General features: G+C 36.8%; 1 protein-coding gene across 1 annotated transcript in view; it reads left to right on the top strand.

Annotated features, from left to right (window-relative positions):
* The window catches only part of GABRG1 (gamma-aminobutyric acid type A receptor subunit gamma1), an 86,297-nt gene that overhangs the window by 51,125 nt on the left and 12,988 nt on the right, over positions 1-22,184 (top strand). The window contains exons 4-8 of the mRNA XM_061164677.1: positions 10,779-10,999; positions 11,844-11,926; positions 14,533-14,670; positions 14,794-14,946; positions 19,096-19,307. Of these exons, the coding sequence (XP_061020660.1) occupies positions 10,779-10,999; positions 11,844-11,926; positions 14,533-14,670; positions 14,794-14,946; positions 19,096-19,307 (807 nt within the window). The remainder of the gene's footprint in view (positions 1-10,778; positions 11,000-11,843; positions 11,927-14,532; positions 14,671-14,793; positions 14,947-19,095; positions 19,308-22,184) is intronic.

Below are 22,184 nucleotides of genomic sequence, written 5' to 3'. Positions count from 1 at the left end.
TACCTGCTGGAGTGACAGGACAGGGCAGTTCAGTTCAGTCTCTCATTCGTGTCCAATTCTCTGTGCCCCATAATCGCAGCACGCCAGGCCTCCCTGTCTATCACCAACTCCCGGAGTTTACTCAGACTCATGTCCATCAAGTCGGTGATGCCATGCAGCCATCTCATCCTCTGTCATCCCCTTCTCCTCCCACCTTCAATCTTTCCCAGCATCAGGGTCTGAGCAGTACACAAATAGGATTTATCGAATTTAGCAAAAGACAAGTTGTTTTCTTTCTGGGCAGTATAGAAATACTTAACAATAATGCCCCTTTTCAGGCTCTTTTGACTGGAAAACGAGAGTTCAACCTGTTCCCTATAAGAGTATAAATAATCTTGAAGTATGGGTGAACCCACAAAAGTTATAAACATTAATTATTACTGCATCAAAATAAAAGAAGGGGGATAAGAGATTTTTTCAGTAAACAAGTTTCGTTCCATCATTTAAGCAGAAGGGGCAAGCATCGAATGTCTGTCTAGAAGGTGCCCGCGTGCCTGCTAAGTCACTCAGCCGTGTCCGACTCTGCGACCCCATGGACTGTAGCCCGCCAGGCCCCTCCGTCCTTGGGACTCTCCAGGCGAGAACACTGGAGTGGGTTGCCAGGCCCTGCTCCAGGGGATCTTTCCAACCCAGAGACAGAAGCGCTCCTGCGGCTTCCTGCGTGGTAGGCAGATTCTTTACCACTGAGCCACCATATAGAGAGTGCTGGTTTAGTCACCAAGTCCAGCTCTTCGTGACCCCATGGACTGTAGCAAGCCAGGCCCCTCTGTCCCTGGGATTTTCCAGGCAAGAATACTGGAGTGGGTTGCCATTGCCTTCTCCAGGGGACCTTGCTGACACAGGGATGGAACAGACGTCTCCTGCGGCTTCGGCATTAGCGCAGATTTTTTTTTTCCACTGAGCCACCTGCGAAGCCCATGAGGTATAGTTACAGGGTAAGGTATAGTTAAATTCATTTGAGAATGGTGAGAACTGACTTTTAGGATTTTTTTTTTTAAATTTTATCATATTTTATCAAACAATTTTTATAATTAAATCCCTAGGCATACAACTTTTGTTTAACCATTCCAAATATACTGAGAAAGCTGGTGCTCGGGGAGAATTTTTTCCTTCATGAACCCTGAATTTCTTTCAAGGAGCACTTCTCTTTGGCGTGGTTCATACAATTGGTCCCCGTGTTCATGCTGCTGCTGCCGCTAGGTCGCGTCAGCCGTGTCCGACTCTGCGGGACCCCGTGGGCGGCAGCCCAGCAGGCTCCCCCCATCCCCGGGATTCTGCAGGAGGAACACCGGAGCGAGCGGGCCGCCGCGCGCTTCTCCCCCGCACGCGCGCTTCTCCCCCGCACGCGCGCTTCTCCCCCGCACGCGCGCTTCTCCCCCGCACGCGCGCTTCTCCCCCGCACGCGCGCTTCTCCCCCGCCGCGCGCTTCTCCCCCGCACGCGCGCTTCTCCCCCGCACGCGCGCTTCTCCCCCGCCGCGCGCTTCTCCCCCGCACGCGCGCTTCTCCCCCGCCGCGCGCTTCTCCCCCGCACGCGCGCTTCTCCCCCGCACGCGCGCTTCTCCCCCGCACGCGCGCTTCTCCCCCGCACGCGCGCTTCTCCCCCGCCGCGCGCTTCTCCCCCGCACGCGCGCTTCTCCCCCGCCGCGCGCTTCTCCCCCGCACGCGCGCTTCTCCCCCGCCGCGCGCTTCTCCCCCGCACGCGCGCTTCTCCCCCGCCGCGCGCTTCTCCCCCGCACGCGCGCTTCTCCCCCGCACGCGCGCTTCTCCCCCGCACGCGCGCTTCTCCCCCGCCGCGCGCTTCTCCCCCGCACGCGCGCTTCTCCCCCGCCGCGCGCTTCTCCCCCGCACGCGCGCTTCTCCCCCGCCGCGCGCTTCTCCCCCGCACGCGCGCTTCTCCCCCGCCGCGCGCTTCTCCCCCGCACGCGCGCTTCTCCCCCGCCGCGCGCTTCTCCCCCGCACGCGCGCTTCTCCCCCGCCGCGCGCTTCTCCCCCGCACGCGTGCATGCCAAGTCGCTCCCGCTGCGCGCTGTGTCTCTGCGACCCCGTGGACGGCCGCCCGCCAGGCTCCTCGGTCCACAGGATTCTCCAGGCAGGAACACTGGAGCGGGTCGCCGTCTCCTCCTCCACCGGGGTCCATAAGCGCCCCGTTTCTCCGCCTCTGTCTCTCTCTGCCCATCCCTCTCTCAGGGTTTCTTTCTCTCTACTCTCTCTTCCTTCCCATTCCTCTCCTTCCTTTCTTTTCTGTTTTTGTTACTGATGCTTCCAGATTTAAGGAAATGAAGATTTAAACATGGCTTCTGTCTATGAAATTAACCGTGTGTTTTCCTTTTACTGTATTAATAGGGAGTAGTCACTCCTTGCCAGCCGTATTACTTTTAGGAATTATAAAACAGCAACACATTAAGTTTGTTTGTTTCATTTGTGCAATGTTTTAAAGCTTGCTACCCTAGTTTTTATTTCTTTTTTTGCATATTACATTAAGATTTATTTTTTTTTATTATACCCTTTAAAGTCAATTTCTTTTCACTGGCTCTATTTTAGGTACCTTTTGACTCAACACTAACAGAAATAAAATTAGAAATTATAAACAAATGAGTGTTATTTTCATCTCTGTGTTGCTTTGATCCAGAATGCTTGTTTGCTCCAAGAATAGGAAGTTAGAGTTCTTATAATAAAGAAATTACATTGACCTCTAAACCTCCAAAAATTATTAAAATAATTTATACTGTTTCTTAATGTTAAAAATACTTTTAAATTTGTATTCTGTAATCTTATTTGTCTTTTATCTATGTAATTGTTGTGACAGTTGATACATTGATTACTAAGTTAGAAAATATATGTCCTTCTTTGGAGAAGTATAAAACCTAGTGGGGAGGATGGCTTAAAATATTAAATTAGATCAATACAGAGTAGGAAGGGTCAGGAAGAATTATGTTATGAATCCATACATATTTTAACTTGCAAATGGTGACCCTATGCTATATTTTCTAAAATATTTTCAGATAATATCATGGATTGTCATTATACAGTGGTCACCACTACTAGCTACTATTTTAACATTTTAATAACTTTGTATACATGGTTTCCCCAAATGCTATACTATTATGCATAGTTTTACTATAACATGGTATCTTTCCAAGTATTATATCATGGCTATTATTACACTTAATTCCTGTTTAAAATATCATTAAATATTGCCTCATATATTAAAATATATTTAATTATTCATTATCTAATACTGTGGTCAGTCTTTGGAGGTGGCTAATGCTGAATTCTTTTTTAGTGAAATGCCTCCCAGGTTAGTTATAATTTTGAGTCCTTTATGGACTAGTAGATATAGAATGTTCATAATGGACTAGTACTGCTTGGCAGTTCTGACCTCAGGTTAGGATTAGGGGGACAGTTCTGTCAAAATGTGATTAAAATCTCGTTTTTAGATTTGCTTCCTACCTAGCTAATTTAAGGCCCTATTTCATTTTTCAAATGTTATAGTTAATACAGCTATACCTTATAAGTCCACAGTTTTCACCTCTTTATTTAAATTGAGTTATATGGTATCTACCAAAATTTTTCAATGATGAATTCAAAGTTATTAGGCAACCATTTGATTGTTTCAGTTCTTAATATAAAATTTATTTACATGAGGAGAGTGACAAATGGTAGTATGTTGCTAATAATATTTTTTAAAAAACAGAAAAACAGTGAATAGGAAAAAGCAGCTTAGCATATAAGGTGATGCTATATCATGGACTAAAGATCACTTCAAACAATAATATATCACCATTTTAGAAGATTCAGTTCAGTTCGGTTCAGTCACTCAGTAATGTCTGACTCTTTGCAACCCTTTGGACTGCAGCACACCAGGCTTCCCTGTCCATCACCACCTCCTGGAGCTTGCTAAAACTCATGCCCATTGAGTCGGTGATGCCATCCATCCATCTCACCCTCTGTTGCCTCTTCTCCTCCTGCCTTCAATCTTTCCCAGCATCAGAGTCTTTTCCAGTGAGTTAGTTCTTCACATCAGGTGGCAAATGTATTGGAGCCTCAGCTTCAGCATCAGTCCTTCCAATGAATATTCAGGACTGATTACCTTTAGGATGGACTGGGTGGATCTCCTTGCAGTCCAAGGGACTCTCAAGAGTCTTCTCCAACACCACAGTTCAAAAGCATCAGTTCTTCGATGCTCAGCTTTCTTTGTGGTCCAACTCTCACAACCACAGATGACTACTGGAAAAACCATAGCCTTGACTAGATGGACCTTATTCAGCAAAGTAATGTCTCTGCTGTAATGTCTCTGCCACAATGGTATGGACCTAACAGAAGCAGAAGATATTAAGAAGAGGTGGCAAGAATACACAGAAGAACTATACAAAAAAGATCTCCACAACCCAGATAATCATGATGGTGTGATCACTCACCTACAGTCAGACATTCTGGAATGGGAAGTCAAGTGGCTTTAGAAAACATCACTAGGAACAAAGCTAGTGGAGGTGATGGAATTCCAGTTGAGGTATTTCAAAACCTAAAAGATGATGCTGTGAAAGTGCTGCAATCAATATTCCAGCAAACTTGGAAAACTCAGAAGTGGCCACAGGACTGGAAAAGGTCAATTTTCATTCCAATCCCACAGAAAGGCAATGCCAAAGAATGCTCAAACTACTGCACAATTGCACTCATTTTACATGCTAGTGAAGTAATGCACAAAATTATCCAAGTCAGACTTCAGCAATATGTGAACCGTGAACTTCCGGATGTTCAAGCTAGATTTAGAAAAGGCAGAGGAACCAGAGATCCAGTTGCCAACATCCTCTGGATCATCTAAAAAGCAAGAGAGTTCCAGAAAAAACATCTATTTCTGCTTTATTGACTATGCCAAAGCCTTTGACTGTGTGGATCACAATAAACTAGAAAATTTTGAAAGAGATGGGAATACCACATCACTTGACTTTCCTCCTGAGAAATTCATATGCAGGTCAGGAAGCAACAGTTAGAACTGGACAGGGAACCACAGACTGATTCCATATCAGGAAAGGATTATGTCAAGGCTGTATATTGTCACCCTGCTTATTTAACTTATGTGCAGAGTACATCATGAGAAATGCTGGGCTGGATGAAGCACAAGCTGGAATCAAGATTGCTGGGAGAGATAATAACTTCAGATATGCAGATGGCACCACCCTTAGGGCAGGAATTGAAGAACTAAAGAGCCTCTTGATGAAAGTGAAAGAGGAGAGTGAAAAAGTTGGCTTAAAGCTCAACATTCAGAAAATAAATGTCGTGGCATCCGGTCCCATCACTTCATGGCAGATAGATGGAGAAACAGTGGCAGAGTTTATTTTTTGGGCTCCAAAATCACTGCAGATGGTGACTGCAGCCATGAAATTAAAAGATGCTTACTCCTTGGAAGAAAAGTTATGACCAACCTAGACAGCATATTAAAAAGCAGAGACATTACTTTGCCAACAAAGGTCCATCTAGTCAAAGCTATGGTTTTTCCAGTGGTCATGTATGGATGTGAGAGTTGGACTGTGAAGAAAGCTGAGCACTGAAGAATTGATGCTTTTGAACTGTGGTGTTGGAGAAGACTCTTGAGAGTCCCTTGGACAGCAAGGAGATCCAACCAGTCCATCTTAATGGAAATCAGTCCTGAATATCCATTGGAAGGATTGATGTTGAAGCTGAAACTCCAATACTTTGGCCACCTGATGCAAAGAGCTGACTCATATGAAAAGACCCTGATTCTGGGAAAGATTGAAGGCAGGAGGAGAAGGGGATGACAAAGGATGAGATGGTTGGATGGCATCACTGACTCAATGGACATGAGTTTGGGTGAACTCCGGGAGTTGGTGATGAACAGGGAGGCCTGGGGTGCTGCAGTCCATGGGGTTTCAAAGAGTCAGACAGGAATTAGTGACTGAACTGAACTGACCAGACCCACTCCCATAATATACATTCTAAGATATCAGAATTAGTCAGAAGGTTTTCAGGATGGAGAAACCGCCCTCAAACAGGATACATTGTTGTTATATAATCCCCAGTGCAGAGTTTAAACTGAGTTGTTTGTTGTGTAATCATCAGTTTTGGATTTAAAGAGAAAAAAAAAAAATTTATGTGACTAACACTAAGGAATGTAGAGAAAAAAGAAAAAAAAAGTATCTCCTCCTCTGGGACCCCGGACTTCTTATCAACCTGCCTAGGAATTGACTCTCTCAATACCTTTAGATCAGAAGTGTTTTTATGAGGACAGGTCACTGGATGCTACCATGTCCATGGGGCCTTTATTCTTATTTATGTTTAGAATATGATAATGGAACCTTAGAGCTAGGAAAGATAAGAATGATAATTTCATGTAGTGCCCTCATTTTTCCATTGAGAAAGAGTAAAGGCCTTGATCCGCTTCCTCCTCTGGAAACTCACAGAACTGGGAGTCTGACTTGACTTCCTGTCTCCATTCAACCAGTATTCTTTAGATTACATCATAACTTCTCACGATAACACACATTTGATGTATTTGTTGTAGTTTATCTTAAAAGTATTTAAAATTATGTGTACAGTTAAAGACAGTGTCTTATTCCTTAATTGTGTTTATATATATATATATATATATATATATATATATATATATATATATATATTTCAGTCCAAGGGCTTTTTAATAATGTATGAAAGCCTTAGGTTTCAGATTGGCAATGGATTTTAACTCACATCAGTTTAATTAAAATCTGAAGTAGATAAATCTTGTTAAGTGTCTCCAGTTTTTAACATTTTGCTATAATGTGAATCATGACAAATCTCTCTAGGAGACGCTGTGCAAGTCCTGCAGTAAATAGGCTTTGGTTTCATCTGCATGGAGAACTCCATTTTGTGATACGTACAGATTTGATCTAACCTACCAAAGTAAACACTGGAAGCTGGCACTTCCAATAATACTGTGAAGAGTGCAATCCTAGAAGCATACAGATATGTCGGAAATTCTTTGATTCTATGCTTGTGTTAGTATTTGAACTTGGACAGCATAATTAACTTTTGTTTTAGAGATAAAAATCTCTAATGTTAGTTTGCAACTGTTTAAACATCAATTCAGGTTAAATACAATTTCCGTCACAAAGTCTTTATTAATTTCTCCTAGCTGAAAATAATCTCTATTGTTTTTGTTTCTCTTTAATTCTGTCTCTCCTAAGCAGTATTAACTTCCAATTTTATTATGTAAATATACATAACAGCAAAGCTTCACATTCATCTTTGTAAACTGAGAACAATGCAGAAGTAACTTGAACACTGAAAAATATTTGTTAAAAAGTTACTTGATGAATGTACATGGCATTATGTATTTTTGGCAATCTAAATTTTCAGACATAAAAATAGCACCCACTTGGTAACTAAATGCAGGATTTATGTCATAATATCCCTCAATGTATTGATGACTGACTTCAATGATTTAAGTATCTGACAAAACCTTTTTTTTCTTTTCCATTTGAAAAAAGGAATGCCAAGTCTTTTTCTTTTTTCTTTTTTTCCAAGTCTTTTTCTTATCTTGTGACAGTATCAAGAAGTTGATGCCTTTATAATAATTGAGTAGGGTGGGGAAGAATCCTATGAACTTGCATCACTAAAGCTGTTTGTGCTGGTGATTAGCTAGACTTACACCTTTTCTCTATATGTTTATAGCCTTAGTATCTGATTCACTGCTAACCACTGCTCTATCTCACTGTTTTGGCCATGTAAATCGATAGCTTAGGGAGAGATCAATACCAGGTTCATAAGATCACATGAGAATCAACCCAATTTCATGATGTAATTATGCACCTAAGTTAATTATTTAGGCCTGCATTTTGTGTGATGTTAATTTCATTACTGAAAAAAGATACTGAGTTAACCTGTGCATTTCAGTTTTAGATACAGCAGGTAATTGCAAGCTGACATGAAGCAGGAAAAGGGCATGACACTCACTTTCATCAATTATGATTTGATTGATTGAGTTAGAAGTCAAGATGGCTCAGTTCTTCACCTTTACCCACTAATGCTATTTTCTGGGCTAACTGCAAGGAGGCAAAGTTTCACAATGTACAAGCGATCTCAAATGCTACATGCACTGCTCCTCATCTTGAAATGTTTATCCTAGAAGCTATTCTACTTGTTGTTCTGAGTGACTGGAAGTTCCTTTTCATGTTTCTTTTGCTTATTTATTATGTAGATAATTATAACCTGTAAATAGGAACATGAAGTACAAGAACACGGTTTGATCATTTTCTTGAAACTACACTAATACAAATGAGCAAATAAAATGGGATTTTTCAATTATGTATAAAATGGCACAGGCTTGAATAACTTCTTCTCTCAATGAAGCATTTATTAAGGGTTAGAAATTTAAAAGAGCTTGGAAGTATTAACCTCTGCAAAAAGTTTAGGGAGGATGGATTATCAAGACACATGCTCTGTATCTTTCTCTTCTTGAGCCTAGATTGAGGGAATTGTGAGCAGGAAAAAATCTTCCCATTTTCCCCAAAATCTCTCCTTGGGGGAATTTGACGCTTTGGACGTCATAACTCATCCAACAGTGATTAGCACAGTTATAAACAGCTCTGCTAAAGAAGGAACTGCCAGCTGAAAAGCAGGATCCACAACAGTTTGCCTGGCTGTTTCCCAGCCCTGTACAAGCTAGTTCTCAAGTGCCATTTTTAATGCCCCGTTCATTCGGAATACTGCAGCCAATATACCTACTCAGTAGCTTACGGTTTCCGCTACCAACCAATGTTGTATCTTTGCTAATCCATAATCCTGGTGGGGTATGTTAGCCTCTTACTTTATCTTAAGCAGTTTCTGCTGTTCAGTTCTCTCTACCATTTAAAGATTTTTCTTTCATTAGTCAAACTCTCAAGTATACTCTTTATTATATTAAATATTTCTTTCTGGGTAAGTTTGGACAAGAGCTAGCATTACATCAAGAGTGAGCAAACAATCTCTCCCACCTCTAATGACTCATATAAAACTTCATACTTTTCGGCTTACTCTTTTCCTAACCTTCTAATGTCAGAGTTTCACACATATGTACACTTACTCACTTTCCTTTCTCAATAGCATTGGTTATGCATTCTTATTCACTACTTCTATCAAATTATTTTTTACTTTTATAATATGGCAGGCATAACTGTCAGGATACAAAGGTAGGTTATACCTAAGCACCTACTTCTAGGAATTCTCTCATAACCACACAATTTCCTATTTATAGTCTTTCCGATTATGAACAGAAGCTTTTCTCCACTTATGGCGCCCATCAGGCCTCACTATGATCACCATTATATGGGGTTGCTATGTGTGTGGATTTGGGATTCAACTTATTCCCTGGGGGCTCAGATGGTAAAGTTGTCTGCTTGCAATGCTGGAGACCCAGGTTCAATCCCTGGGTCGGGAAGATCCCCTGGAGAAGGAAATGGCAACCCACTCCAGTACTCTTGCCTGGAAAATTCCATGGGTGGAGGAACCTCGTTCAATGGAATTGCAAAGAGTTGGACACGACTGAGCGACTTGACTTTACAATGCCTCAGTTTTCATACCATGTACTCTATGATGTAGGGAGAATTATTTTATATCTCTATTCATAAACATTCCTTAAAATAAATATTATAGTAGTGCTTATTTCATAGGGCTGTAGTAAGGATTTAATGACATGATGCTTGCAAGTGAAAGTCACTCAGTCATGTCTGACTGTTTGAAACCCCATGGACTATATAGTCTCCAGGCCAAAATACTGGAGTGGGTAGCCTTTCCCTTCTCCAGGGGATCTTCCCAACCCAGGGATCAGAACCCATGTCTCCCCCATTGCTGATGGATTCTTTACCAGCTGAGCCACAAGGGAAGCCCAAGAATACTGGAGTGGGTAGCCTTTCCCTTCTCCAGAGGATCTTCCCAACCCAGGGATCAGAACCCATGTCTCCCCCATTGCAGGTGGATTCTTTACCAGCTGAGCCACAAGGGAAGCCCAAGAATACTGAAGTGGGTAACCTATCCCTTCTCCAGCAGATCTTCCTGACCCAGGAATTGAACCAGGGTCTCCTGCATTGCAGGTGGATTCTTTACCAACTAGGCGATCAAGGAAGCCCTGATACATGCAAAACTCTCTCTCAATTTTTGATACTTGCAAAACTCAACATAATACTTAGCATATTATAAATGCTTAATGGGGTTTCTGTGTGTGTGTGTGTGTTTGTGTGTGTGTGTGAAACAGAGAGAGAGAGAGAGAGAGGGAAAGAAAGAGAGAGTGTGGTTGCTTTAAAACATTTGAATCTAAATAAATGAAATTAGTTTTCTGGACAAAGGATAATCTGATGGCTGTTAGATAATTTGGTGAGTGTTTGAATTTTGATATTTTAGTTTGTGCCTTTTTGTGTGACTTAATCACTCATAAATATCACAAAATTTAGTATAGTTGTTAACATGAAAGTGATTGACCTTTATATTAATAACCATATTATAAAATGTTGAATACAATTTACAAAAAGTATGTGAAGCGACACTGGACAGCAGTTATTGCTAGAAATCTTGGATTTTATTTTAAGACGCATGTAAACAATGAAAAAGAAAGGTTAAGATAATGGCATATTCTTTTCTATGAAACGACTGAGTTCAAGTGCTATTTACTTACAGAAATTTTAAAATATAAAAAATCCAAACTTTTGAAGAAAATGTCTAAAATAGAAGCTTTACTATCATGAGTCATTACTCCCTTTTTATCTCTTAGGAATACACAATAGATATAATTTTTGCCCAAACCTGGTTTGATAGCCGTCTAAAATTCAACAGTACCATGAAAGTGCTCATGCTTAACAGTAATATGGTTGGGAAAATTTGGATTCCTGACACCTTCTTCAGAAACTCAAGAAAATCTGATGCTCATTGGATAACAACTCCTAATCGTCTTCTTCGAATATGGAATGATGGACGGGTTCTATATACTCTAAGGTATTACTGTTTAAAACAAAAAAAAGAACTTGTAGTTGCTCTAATTTAGTTTCCATATTAATATTTGAAATTCATAAATTTCCCTTTTTCAAAGTTGAAAATAAGTATGAAGCTTCTTTTATACACTAAAATTTAAAAAGGTGAAATTTTGTGAAAACACTTGTTTAAGCTTGGTGTTACCAGTAGTGAATAGGACTGAAAGCAAAGAGGAAAAACTTTTTGATTTCCCTGTTTTGAAGCAGAAAAGGCTGTGGCATAAACACTGTATTTTTAAACCTGTAAGGCAAACGATTGGCAGAGATTTTCTTTAGGAGTCCACCCTACTATAACGCTTTAAAATACTCTGACCTTCAGTGGTATAGTAAAACATCCCTGACAGAGGATTCAGTGAGGGTGGATAGGTAAGAGTCAGGTTTATTTAATTCATTGTCTTGAACATATTGGCTCATTATAAATCATCCCCTTAATGGAAAGGTGTTTATGATCCAAAGAAAAAAAATTACCATACTTAACCGGATACACTCTGTTAATCTGCCTGTGTATGTACGCCTGTGTATTTGTTGAAATTCTGAAGTATAAAATTTTAATCACAAACACAGAAACCACACTTGGGCTAATTGAGGCAAGTTAGGTGGCTGGAGAGAAAAATGTCAGAATTTTATTAATCATTTATGAGTGTTAAAATATTACTACTTAAGATTTTGAGACTTCAGAATTATTATTATTTTATATTGTATCACAGTCCATTATTGTAGGACAAAATTATGTTTTAAAATTAAAGAAAATATTTTTAATGCCTGAAATTATTTCTTATTATTTAATATTTATTTTTCCATCTAAATAGACTGACAATTAATGCAGAATGTTACCTTCAGCTTCATAACTTTCCTATGGATGAACATTCATGTCCATTGGAATTTTCAAGTTGTAAGTAATAAAATGTTTGATATTTTCATAGAAGTTTATAGCCTATGATCCTTTTTATTTAAAAATGTAAAATGATGTGAGATAAACCATGATTTATACAATTATCAGAAGTTTAAATTATGTTTAACTGTCTTAGATAAATTTATAAATAACATTTATTTCTTACTTTAAAAAGTGATAATAAATGCATACTGAATATATATATATATATATTTTATTATTTATAAATATTCATTCTATCTGTATCCTTTTCCTATTTTGATTAACTAAAGGACTACTGAAGATAGATTTGTATTCAAATATTTTTACACTGCCATGAATAAAAAATTGATTGAAATTTTATTCATCTTCCAAGAGGTCAGATTTAAGTTTATTACATTGTATTTTAAAATATATTTAATTGGTCTGGTGAAGAATTTTACCACATAAATAGCAAATATTTAAGAAGACATTAATGAGTTGGAAAAGTCAAGGAAGAAATAAGTTTATTTCATTCAAAAGAATGAATGAAACAAAGAGAAATTACTAGAGAGAAATAATTTAGGTATACAAACTGAATATTTGTTGCAAGGAAATAGCTATAATCTTTCTATAACAATATCAGGTTTATTTTATATTTATTAACATTTATTCTCACATGCATTTTTATAAAAATATTTTTCTACATAATATATAATTGAGCAAGTCTTTAAAACACATAAAATGCCTTTAAAAATGATATTGTCTATGTATATGAATGATATAATTCTATTTTCCTATTTTAAAATTGATTTTTTAAGATATTTTCTAGAATTTATTTATAGTAGATTATAAGTATTCATAAGTCTTTATCCTGCTTCTTCACTTTAAACATTCCCATGTATCTCTTGTTGCCCTTTGTTAAGGATTTTCTTGACTTTTAAAATTTTCATCTCACTAAAATGTCCTTTTTAATTCATAATCTCATGTCTCATTACTTTGATTTTCTAGCATTGACCTCTCAATGAATAAAACAGTCAATTAACAACAAAGACTTGATTAATAGGAATATTCAAGGAGTAGCTGATGCACAAATATTTGAAGATATACCATATTCTCCTCTAGATATCATGCCTAAATCCTTGGTGTGGCATCTCTTTAGCTTTGATTGTCTTTACTGGGAATATTCTATCCCTGTTAGTGCAATTGGGTGTCACTAACATCAACATAATAATTATAACCGTCTTTTTTTCATACACTTTATATGAGTCCAGTAGAGAATTAAGCCTTCTCCATCTAATATTTCACAATAAATATAATTAGAAGATGTCACTATAGTTCCCATTTTAAGACTCAAAATCATGAAATTTAGAGTGGTTAAGTAACTAGCTCACTGTCTTATTTGACTAAGGTCTAAATCAGCATACCTGAGTGAATTAACTCCTTGAGAGGATTTAATCACAAGCCCACCCAACATGGATTTTCCCAAATTTCCTTAACTTGGTCCAAAATACCTTTGTGTATTTCTAGGATGTGTAGCAAAAATAAAAGCATGTGTTTTTTAAAAGAATGCACTTACATTCTAGACAGCCATAGAAAAGGTAGATGTTTTCAACACAAATAACTAACAAAGGTCTAGTATCCAGAATATATATAAGAATTCAGACCAAGAAAAGATTGGGGGGGGGGGGTGGGGAAACAGTAAAATAATGGGCAATTGAATAAGCAATGATCCAAAAAAGAAACTCAAAAATCTAATAACCACATGAAATTTGTTTTAGATTTTATTCGTATTCAGAAAAAAAAAAATACACTCTACAGTGAAAATAAAGAAGCCTGTCCACATAAACTTTAATGAGAACATGGATCAACATGCATTCTCAAACTCTGGCTGGTGAAAGATGAGATTAATATATTCTCTATGGAAAAGAGATTGACACTATCTCATAAAGTGGGAAGTATATGTAATCCACAACCCAGCTATTTCATGTCTAAGTATTTATACCAGAGAGACTTTTGCATATATGTGTTTTGTGAGACATGTACAATAATATTGTAAACTGCAGTGTTAGTGATAGCCAACAGGAGAGATTACAAGTGTGGACACAGTAAAATGGATGAATAAATTTTGGCACATCTTTACAACAGAACACATTTACTACTGCTACATAAAATAGCATGAATGATTGTTATAAATACTATATTAAAAGAAATAAAATGTAAAATAATGCATCCAGCATGGCAAAAATCAAGTAGAGTTCAAAAAGAACGTAAACTATATTTTTCAGAATTGCCTATCAAAAATATATATAACCAAAATCATAAGGGGAGGATTATCACATAAATCAGGTCAGTAGTTACCTCTGGATGAGAGGGGGAACACTACATTGGAGTGGATGCATGGTTTTTTTAGATGCTAGCAAGATTTTATTTCTTGATTTAAATGTAATTATCATGGACTATCATTATTTAATCATTAGGATTATTCTTTATACTATACTCACCAATTTTATGCAGTATTTTTCTATATTAACCCATAAAAATGAGAAAGAATTTCCAACCATTTGTCTTTTGATAATGTTGGTGTTGCAACAATAACAGATTTGGATCTGCTAATGTATATATTTTTAATTTTAATTTTTACCTAGATGGATACCCTAAAAATGAAATTGAGTATAAGTGGAAAAAGCCTTCTGTAGAAGTGGCTGATCCTAAATACTGGAGATTATATCAGTTTGCATTTGTAGGATTACGGAACACAACTGAAATCTCTCACACAATCTCCGGTAAGAAAGGAACACAAATCAATGACTAGTGCTAGCATCAAGTGGCATCTGTATTTAAATCTATGACTTGAAATCCTATACTTATTTGTATTTTATAGCCAAAATGTTTTTTTTTTCTTCCAGGGGACTATATCATCATGACGATTTTCTTTGACCTGAGCAGACGGATGGGCTACTTCACCATTCAGACGTACATCCCGTGCATTCTGACGGTTGTACTTTCTTGGGTGTCTTTTTGGATCAATAAAGACGCAGTACCTGCAAGAACCTCGTTGGGTATGATGTAATGTTACGCTAGAGTGTCGTACAACTTCTAATGTGCTAAACGTTTATAGTTTAATGTACTAAAAATATTCCTCTAACGACAGTCAGACAGAAATGGACAGATGCTCTAGTGCAGTGTGATGTTGAAGCGAATATATGTAAACAAGTAGGAAATAGAATTGTAAAGAGATGGAAATCTCAGAAATGTTTTTAATAGAGGTCAAGGGAAGCATAAAAGCTAAATAAGAATGAATGCATGAAAATCATACCTAATCCGTGCATCTTAAATGTGGTCAGTATTGCCAATACTTTTCATCAAGACTATTTTTAGCTGAATCACTAATAGGCAGTATTTATTGACTAGCGTGTATTTAGAAGGCTTTGAAATCCTGTGCTCTTACAATGGTACTAATGAATAGTCAACTGCTCCAAAGGACAGGGACAAGAAGTTTCTGGGCTTCTGTTATCTATAAAATGTGCTATTATTTTGTGAACTTTTGAGAGTTGCCTGTATAAGAACATTGATTAAAAGGGTAATTTGTAATTCATACTTGATAAAAGAAACTTTTCCTTTCTTTCTTTGGCAATCTGTTGCAATAATCAGTGTAATCAGTAATTAGGCCTAAGAAAATGTGTCTACTTATTATACATTTGTTTAAAAGAAAATGATAACCTAAACTCTTGTATAGATATACAAAGATAAATTATTGATTAATTGATTACTTCCCCACATCAGTATAGTACGTGAATCTCACTACTGATAATTGTGTCTTAAAAACAAAAAAAAGTTGGGATAGTTTCTATTTTCAAAAATAAAGAGGTTTTCCTGTAGTTCTATTGCAGCTAGTAAATAACTCCATTTAGTAAATAGTAAAAAAAAAAAAATTATAAAATTCAAATCACATAAAACTAGCAAGATAAAACAGGAAGTATCTAGTTCTGTACTTGGAACTGCAACTCCCAGAGAGTCTAAAGAGAGGTATAGATACAGCTGGGGACAATGCATTCATATCTGAATGTTGTTTCTATAAATATTTCAAATTATTTTATGTTCCAAGGTAAATAAATTACTTTAGGTTCTTTCTGTATGCTACTCTGAGTATTCTTGTCTGGAAAATCCCATGGACAGAGGATCCTATTGTTCTATAGTCCATAGGATCTCAAAGGGTTGGGACATGACTTAGCAACTAAGCAACAAAACTGAGTATAATAAATACTGTATGTTGTTTTTAAACAGCATTTTTGTATTTTCCCAAAGATAATCTGGGTGGATTTTTTTATACCTTAAGGTTTCTACAAAGCCAAAAGTCTATGCCATAATGTCAAAGAGAATAGACAATTGTGGAATTGTATTTTTACATGAATTCATATTTTTCAATGTTACTATATCAACTATAAACATAAGCCATAGTCAGGTCTACTTAGAAAATATCTCTTAAAATGGGGATTCCTGTGTAGTTGGAGGAGCAAAGATTTTTTAAAAATTATATATGCATACATGCATATATCCGTCCCTGAATGACAATGTCCTCAGCTCATTTATTTAACACTGCATTTTAACAAACGTTTTTCAACTGCTTTAATGTTCTAGGTGCTGCAGTGTTAACAGAGAACATATGTTGTAAAGTGATAATGTTCATGTTAAAACAGGAAACATTTATGTTTTAGCAGGGTGTACAGGTGATGTACATATGTATAAAGCATAATAAAATGTCAGTGAGCAATAATGGCTATGAAGAAAAATCAAAGTAAATGACTAGAGAATGGCAAAGTATGTGGGTGGATACTTATTTGCTATGTTATCTTGTGGAGTCAAACTAGTCCTCTCTGCGGAGGTGGCAGAGACCTAAGGAAGTCTCTGTTGGATATCTGGTATTCTAAATGTTTTCTTAATTTCATGAACTCAGATATATTTTAATAGGAAATCCACCATATTATTTTTAAGCTAAAGTCTGTGATAATAAATACTACATAAAATAGATAAATGTCTAAAAGCTAAGTTCTGCTATATTTTTCCTTACTTCATGAAATAGATATGTAATAGTATTTTAGTCAAGTGAAATTTAATTTCATCATTGATAATGAAATCAGTCTACTTGGAATGGGACATAATAATGGAAGCAAGGGGTACCTTGGGAAATCTAACTTTGACCACAGGAATGTTATTATTTAATAAATTACAAAAACTAGTGCACTAAGCAAGGAAGAGAGAAGAATGGTAGTCACGGAGATTATTTCATGCTTACTATATGAAAATCCTTTAATTATAATTTTGGGCTAAAAATAATTGAAGCAAAAACTGTCAGGAATAATGAGAGAAATATAAAAATCTGCAATAATAGTTGGACATTTTAATACTATGAAAATGAAAATCTTTTACATTTACAGAATAACTACATGGAAAAATCAATTAAGATGTATAAAATTTAAATGAAATTATCAACCTACTTTACCTGATTGATATTTATAAAACATTGTACCTAACTACAGAATATACAACATGTTCAAATGCATACAAAATATTAACCAAGGTATCAGCAACATTCAAAAGACTAAAATTTTCCAGAATATATTTTCTGACCAAAATGAAAGTAAATGAAAAATTAATACAAATTTTATAGGTTAATAATGGCCTCATTTATTTGGAATTTTTTAAAATGATCTTTTATATAACCCCTGAGTTAAAAATTAATCAAAAGGGAAATTAGAAAACATTTCAAACTGAATTTTAGTAAGAAATTAGCATATAAATATTTGTAAAATGCAGCTAAAGCCTTGCTTAGAGGGTGAAATTATAGATTTAAAACCTAGTATTAGAAGGGAAAAAAGATTTTACATCTGCTTTAAACCCAAATGAAATAAATACATTTTTTATAAATATATTAAACAAAATATATTACATTTCTGTGTCAATTTTTTAGTTGAGAGGCACAGATGAGTTAAGAAAATCCCCCCTAAGGTCACGGAGTTAATAGGTGGGAATGTCAGAATTTGAACTTAACTTGTCTCCATAACTTCCAATCCATCATAACTGTATCATCCTTAACTTTTTTCAATCCTAAGTGATGACAAAAATAAAAAGATGGGCATATGAAAGGAATTATTATTAAGGTGTGTTTTAATGTAGATATGAAGGGAAAAGTTGGATATTAACTTCAACATACAAAAGGGGTGCTATTATTTTCAGCCCAGATATTGCCAATCTGTAAATAATTGGCCAAATTAAGATTCATCTGGCATTATATTTAGGACTTCTTGGAGAGAAAACAATTCCCCTAATGCTGCTCTATTTCATGAGACGAAGAATGAGAATTAAGGCAGTTTGGATAAGGAGAGAGAGAGCATGTGCGTCTGTAAGGGGGGCTAAAGTGAGCAGTGGTAAGAACCACAAGAAGGCCATGGATAAAGAGAAATAGACAGCCTCAAAGATCCATATACAGGGCTTGGGTCCAGGGGGACATCCTCATTTTATATGTTGACTTCTTCAAAATATGATTTACTCTTGTCTTTCTAAAATAGTCGCTTGGTATCATTTTGCCTGTATTTACTGAGACTAAAAAATAGGTTTAATACAAGTTATAAAAAAGTTATGGCAGTTTGGATTAATTTTAACTGTGTCTGACAGGAAACCTTAGATCACTGGAAATTAAATTAGACAGAGGCCTAACGTGGCTTCTGATGGTCTGGCCATCATATTCCAGCAGAAATCAATTGAGAAAGAGGAAAAGAAGGGCATTTCCAATCTCTCTAATGTCTAAGGACATCTTTTGGTCCTTGTTTACACCCTTGACTTGATTCTTCTTGGCTACATTTCAGCCTGTGGCCACACATAGCTAAAGGAAGCTGGCAGATAAATGCACTTCCAGGCAGGCACAGGCCAGCTAAAAATTGGATAGTCTGTTATTCTGGAAGAAGGCAAGGACAGGTATGGGGGGTTACCTACTTGCAGTCCAGAGAATTTACATGATTAAAAGTCATGCAAAGAATGCACTGAACACAATGTAGCTATGGTTACCAGTCTTTTTCCCCTGTAAATCATGAGTAATCATATTCTTTTGCTTCCATTGTTTATTTATGCAAACAATATTGCCATATCAAGTGGAAGACTAAAAATGGTCTAAGATCATTTTCGTCATCTATTTTTCTTCCCTCCTTCCACAGGCATCACCACAGTGCTGACTATGACCACTCTGAGTACAATTGCCAGGAAGTCCTTACCGAAGGTTTCCTATGTGACTGCGATGGATCTCTTTGTTTCTGTCTGTTTCATTTTTGTTTTTGCAGCTTTGATGGAGTATGGCACCTTGCATTATTTTACCAGCAACAAAAAAGTTAAGACTGCTAGAGAAAAAAAGCCAAAAATCAAGACCTCGGTATGTTAAAAAAAAAAAAAAAAACTCTATAAACAACTTATTGTTGGAGATACTCTTTTGAGTTCTCATGTTATATTTTCTTAGACTGATATAGATGCTAGAGGTACCCTGACAAAAGATAAAAAGTACTAAAATGAAACTGAGTATGTAATATTTCCCACTAGCAGAAGTATACTTATATTTTTTCCCTAGAAAATACTTTTGAATCACCTCTGCAATGAGTGGTTACTATGCTGTGAAGTTTTCCACAAGTAGTAAATTCTTTGCCCTAGAAAACTCATTTAAGCTCTCTCTTTGAATCTATTTTTGTGATAGGATTTTAATTTCTAATATGGTTGTCCCACAAACCTAATTTTTAGAGATTAGTATCCCTCTTTAATGTCGGTATTCAACTGTGTTTGAAAGACGCAGCTTTCTATATCATAGAAAAGATATCTCTTTGGCTTTTGTACAGATAACAGTTGTACTCTCTTACTCCCCCTTCCTAAGCATATGTCTACCTTAGCTTATAAAACATCAAGTTGGTAAATTAGAATTAATTCTACTGACTCTAAAATGCTTAAGTATTGGCTGACTAACTATTGTTTCTTTTTGTAATGGCATTATAACAACCTTAAAGTAACACTTTTACTGAGTGTGCCAGGAATGCCTCTATTTTACATGCATGATTTCATTTATGCTCACAGGCACCTAATAAATACTTTGCACAAGGACAGCCTTAGAAAGTGAAGAATCCAAGACTCAAACCCAGGTCTTTTTTGGTGCCAGAGGTCAAGCTTGTAACCCTTCCTTTATGTTGTCTGTTCTTAAAAGATTCTGAAAAATAAGACACTTCATTGCTAATTTCACTAAATGTTCTCCAAGCAGATTTGTTCCATAATAACAATATGCTTGAAAACTGTATAAAACAGTTATCCATGAGTGGCAAGCTTGTAAACTTACTGTGCGCGCATGGGTGCTTCGTCACTTCAGTGGTGTCTGCCTCTTTGCAACCCTATGGACTGTAGCCAGCCAGGCTCCTCTGTCTGTAGAATTCTCCAGGCAAGAATACTGGAGTGGGGATCTTCCTCCAGGGTATCTTCCTGACCCAGGGATTGAACCCGAGTCTCTTGTGTCTCATGCATTGATGCGTGGGTTCTTTACCACTAGCAACACCTGGGAAGCCCAAACCTACCATAGCAGATGCATAATGAAGCATGGGATTTTTCAGGTTATGTGCTAAATTTGTAAGTTCTAGGATATAATGCTTTTTTCTCCTGTCCCTCATTTTTCATCAATTTGTTTATATAATTTTGCCATACTTTAAAATTATATTTTACCTTTTATATTGTACTCCAAGGACCAAAGCCTTATGTATTTGCTTCCAGATTCCCACAATATTCCTAGGAAGAAAACACGTTGTTGGTGGTACATGTTTCAGAACTTACGTGGTAGAATTAGCCTGTGGTTCTCTCAAGTTGATGTAGTTTTAGTTTATTAATAAGACTTACTATGGTCTCTGAATGGACAAAGCATCAGGAAGCAATGATTTCAAGTTTAATACCCGTTTGCTATTTTTTTAAGTAAAGAAAAACAGGGGTTTTCTACTTTCTACCTTTAATCCAAGCCAAGCATCCTCTCTGGATTTTCCATTTCATCATTTACTCATCCACAGCTGTGCTCAATTACTACCTTGACAATTTTATTTCTGAACATTGTGAATGAAAATGTTTAAAATAAAAATAATTGACATTATAGGCTAACCTTGTACAGTCTCACATGGATTCTAGAATTTCATTCTAAGAATATGTGATATAGATACTAATATTGTCTAAGACATTATAGGCTAACCGTGTACAGTCTCACATGGATTCTAGAATTTCATTCTAAGAATATGTGATATAGATACTAATATTGTCTAAGGCTACTGTAGGACCACAGATAATCAGTTTGACTCCAGGTCATGTGCTTTCGACCACATTACCGATACCTCACTCAGGAAGCTGAAACACTGGAGTGCAAGCTTTCAAATTATGACGTTCATGTAATTGTTCATTCATCTAATATTTATTAAGGACATCCAGGTTCTAGGTATTGTTCTAGAATAGTTATTTAAGAAAAAAATTGTCTATATGTTGACTATTTACAATATATCAGCAATCCGTAGAAGCAAAATACTAAAGCTGAAAAATTAAGGAATAAAAAATAGATGAGTGATTGAAACCACTAAATTATAAATATCAAAAAGTTAAACATGTAATTGACTACCTAGAGAAGAAAAATATTTAGAGCCATCTAAAATAAAATTCTGTAGTATCTTCTTTCTATTCAGTTACATGCTTCATCAGCTCTTTCAATACTAGATGACACTTTGAGTGAAAAACTGGATCACTAATCAGAGCCGACTCCTTGCCTCGCTCAGTGTTCAGCCATATGGGCTCGCTAATCAGGTGGATCAGAACACCCTTCTATGAAGAATAGATAGCTCTGTTTGCTGTTGTCTCGAAATGTTCTATTTCAGGGCTTTGCGGAATCCGTGTTTTCCTCTGTTCCAGCCAGGAGAATCAAATGCAAGCCTAGACCCAGAAATCTTGCAGCACATTGCCTTTACCCCTGTTTCAATAGTTTGTGACTTTATCTTCCCCTCTTATTCTCTATGTCTCTGTTCTGCCATCACTCTACTTTATTTTATAGGCCCCAAATTGTGCCTAGTTTAAAACCAAGCATTTCCTTTCCTTCACCAGATTACTTATGGCGATGGGCCAGGACCAAAGATCTTGCCTGGAGTCATTGAAAGGTCCGCATGTCTATTTTTAAATGATACTCAAGGCCATTCTTGAGATCTCTTTGACTGCTTAGCTGAGAATCCCTGGAAAGTTCAGTTTGTTTTACTTAGGA

The sequence above is a fragment of the Dama dama genome, chromosome 17 (assembly GCF_033118175.1).
Source record: "Dama dama isolate Ldn47 chromosome 17, ASM3311817v1, whole genome shotgun sequence".
NCBI classification, from domain to species: domain Eukaryota; kingdom Metazoa; phylum Chordata; class Mammalia; order Artiodactyla; family Cervidae; genus Dama; species Dama dama.
Note: the sequence above shows the minus strand (reverse complement) of the source record. Positions and strands in the feature narration are given on the sequence as shown.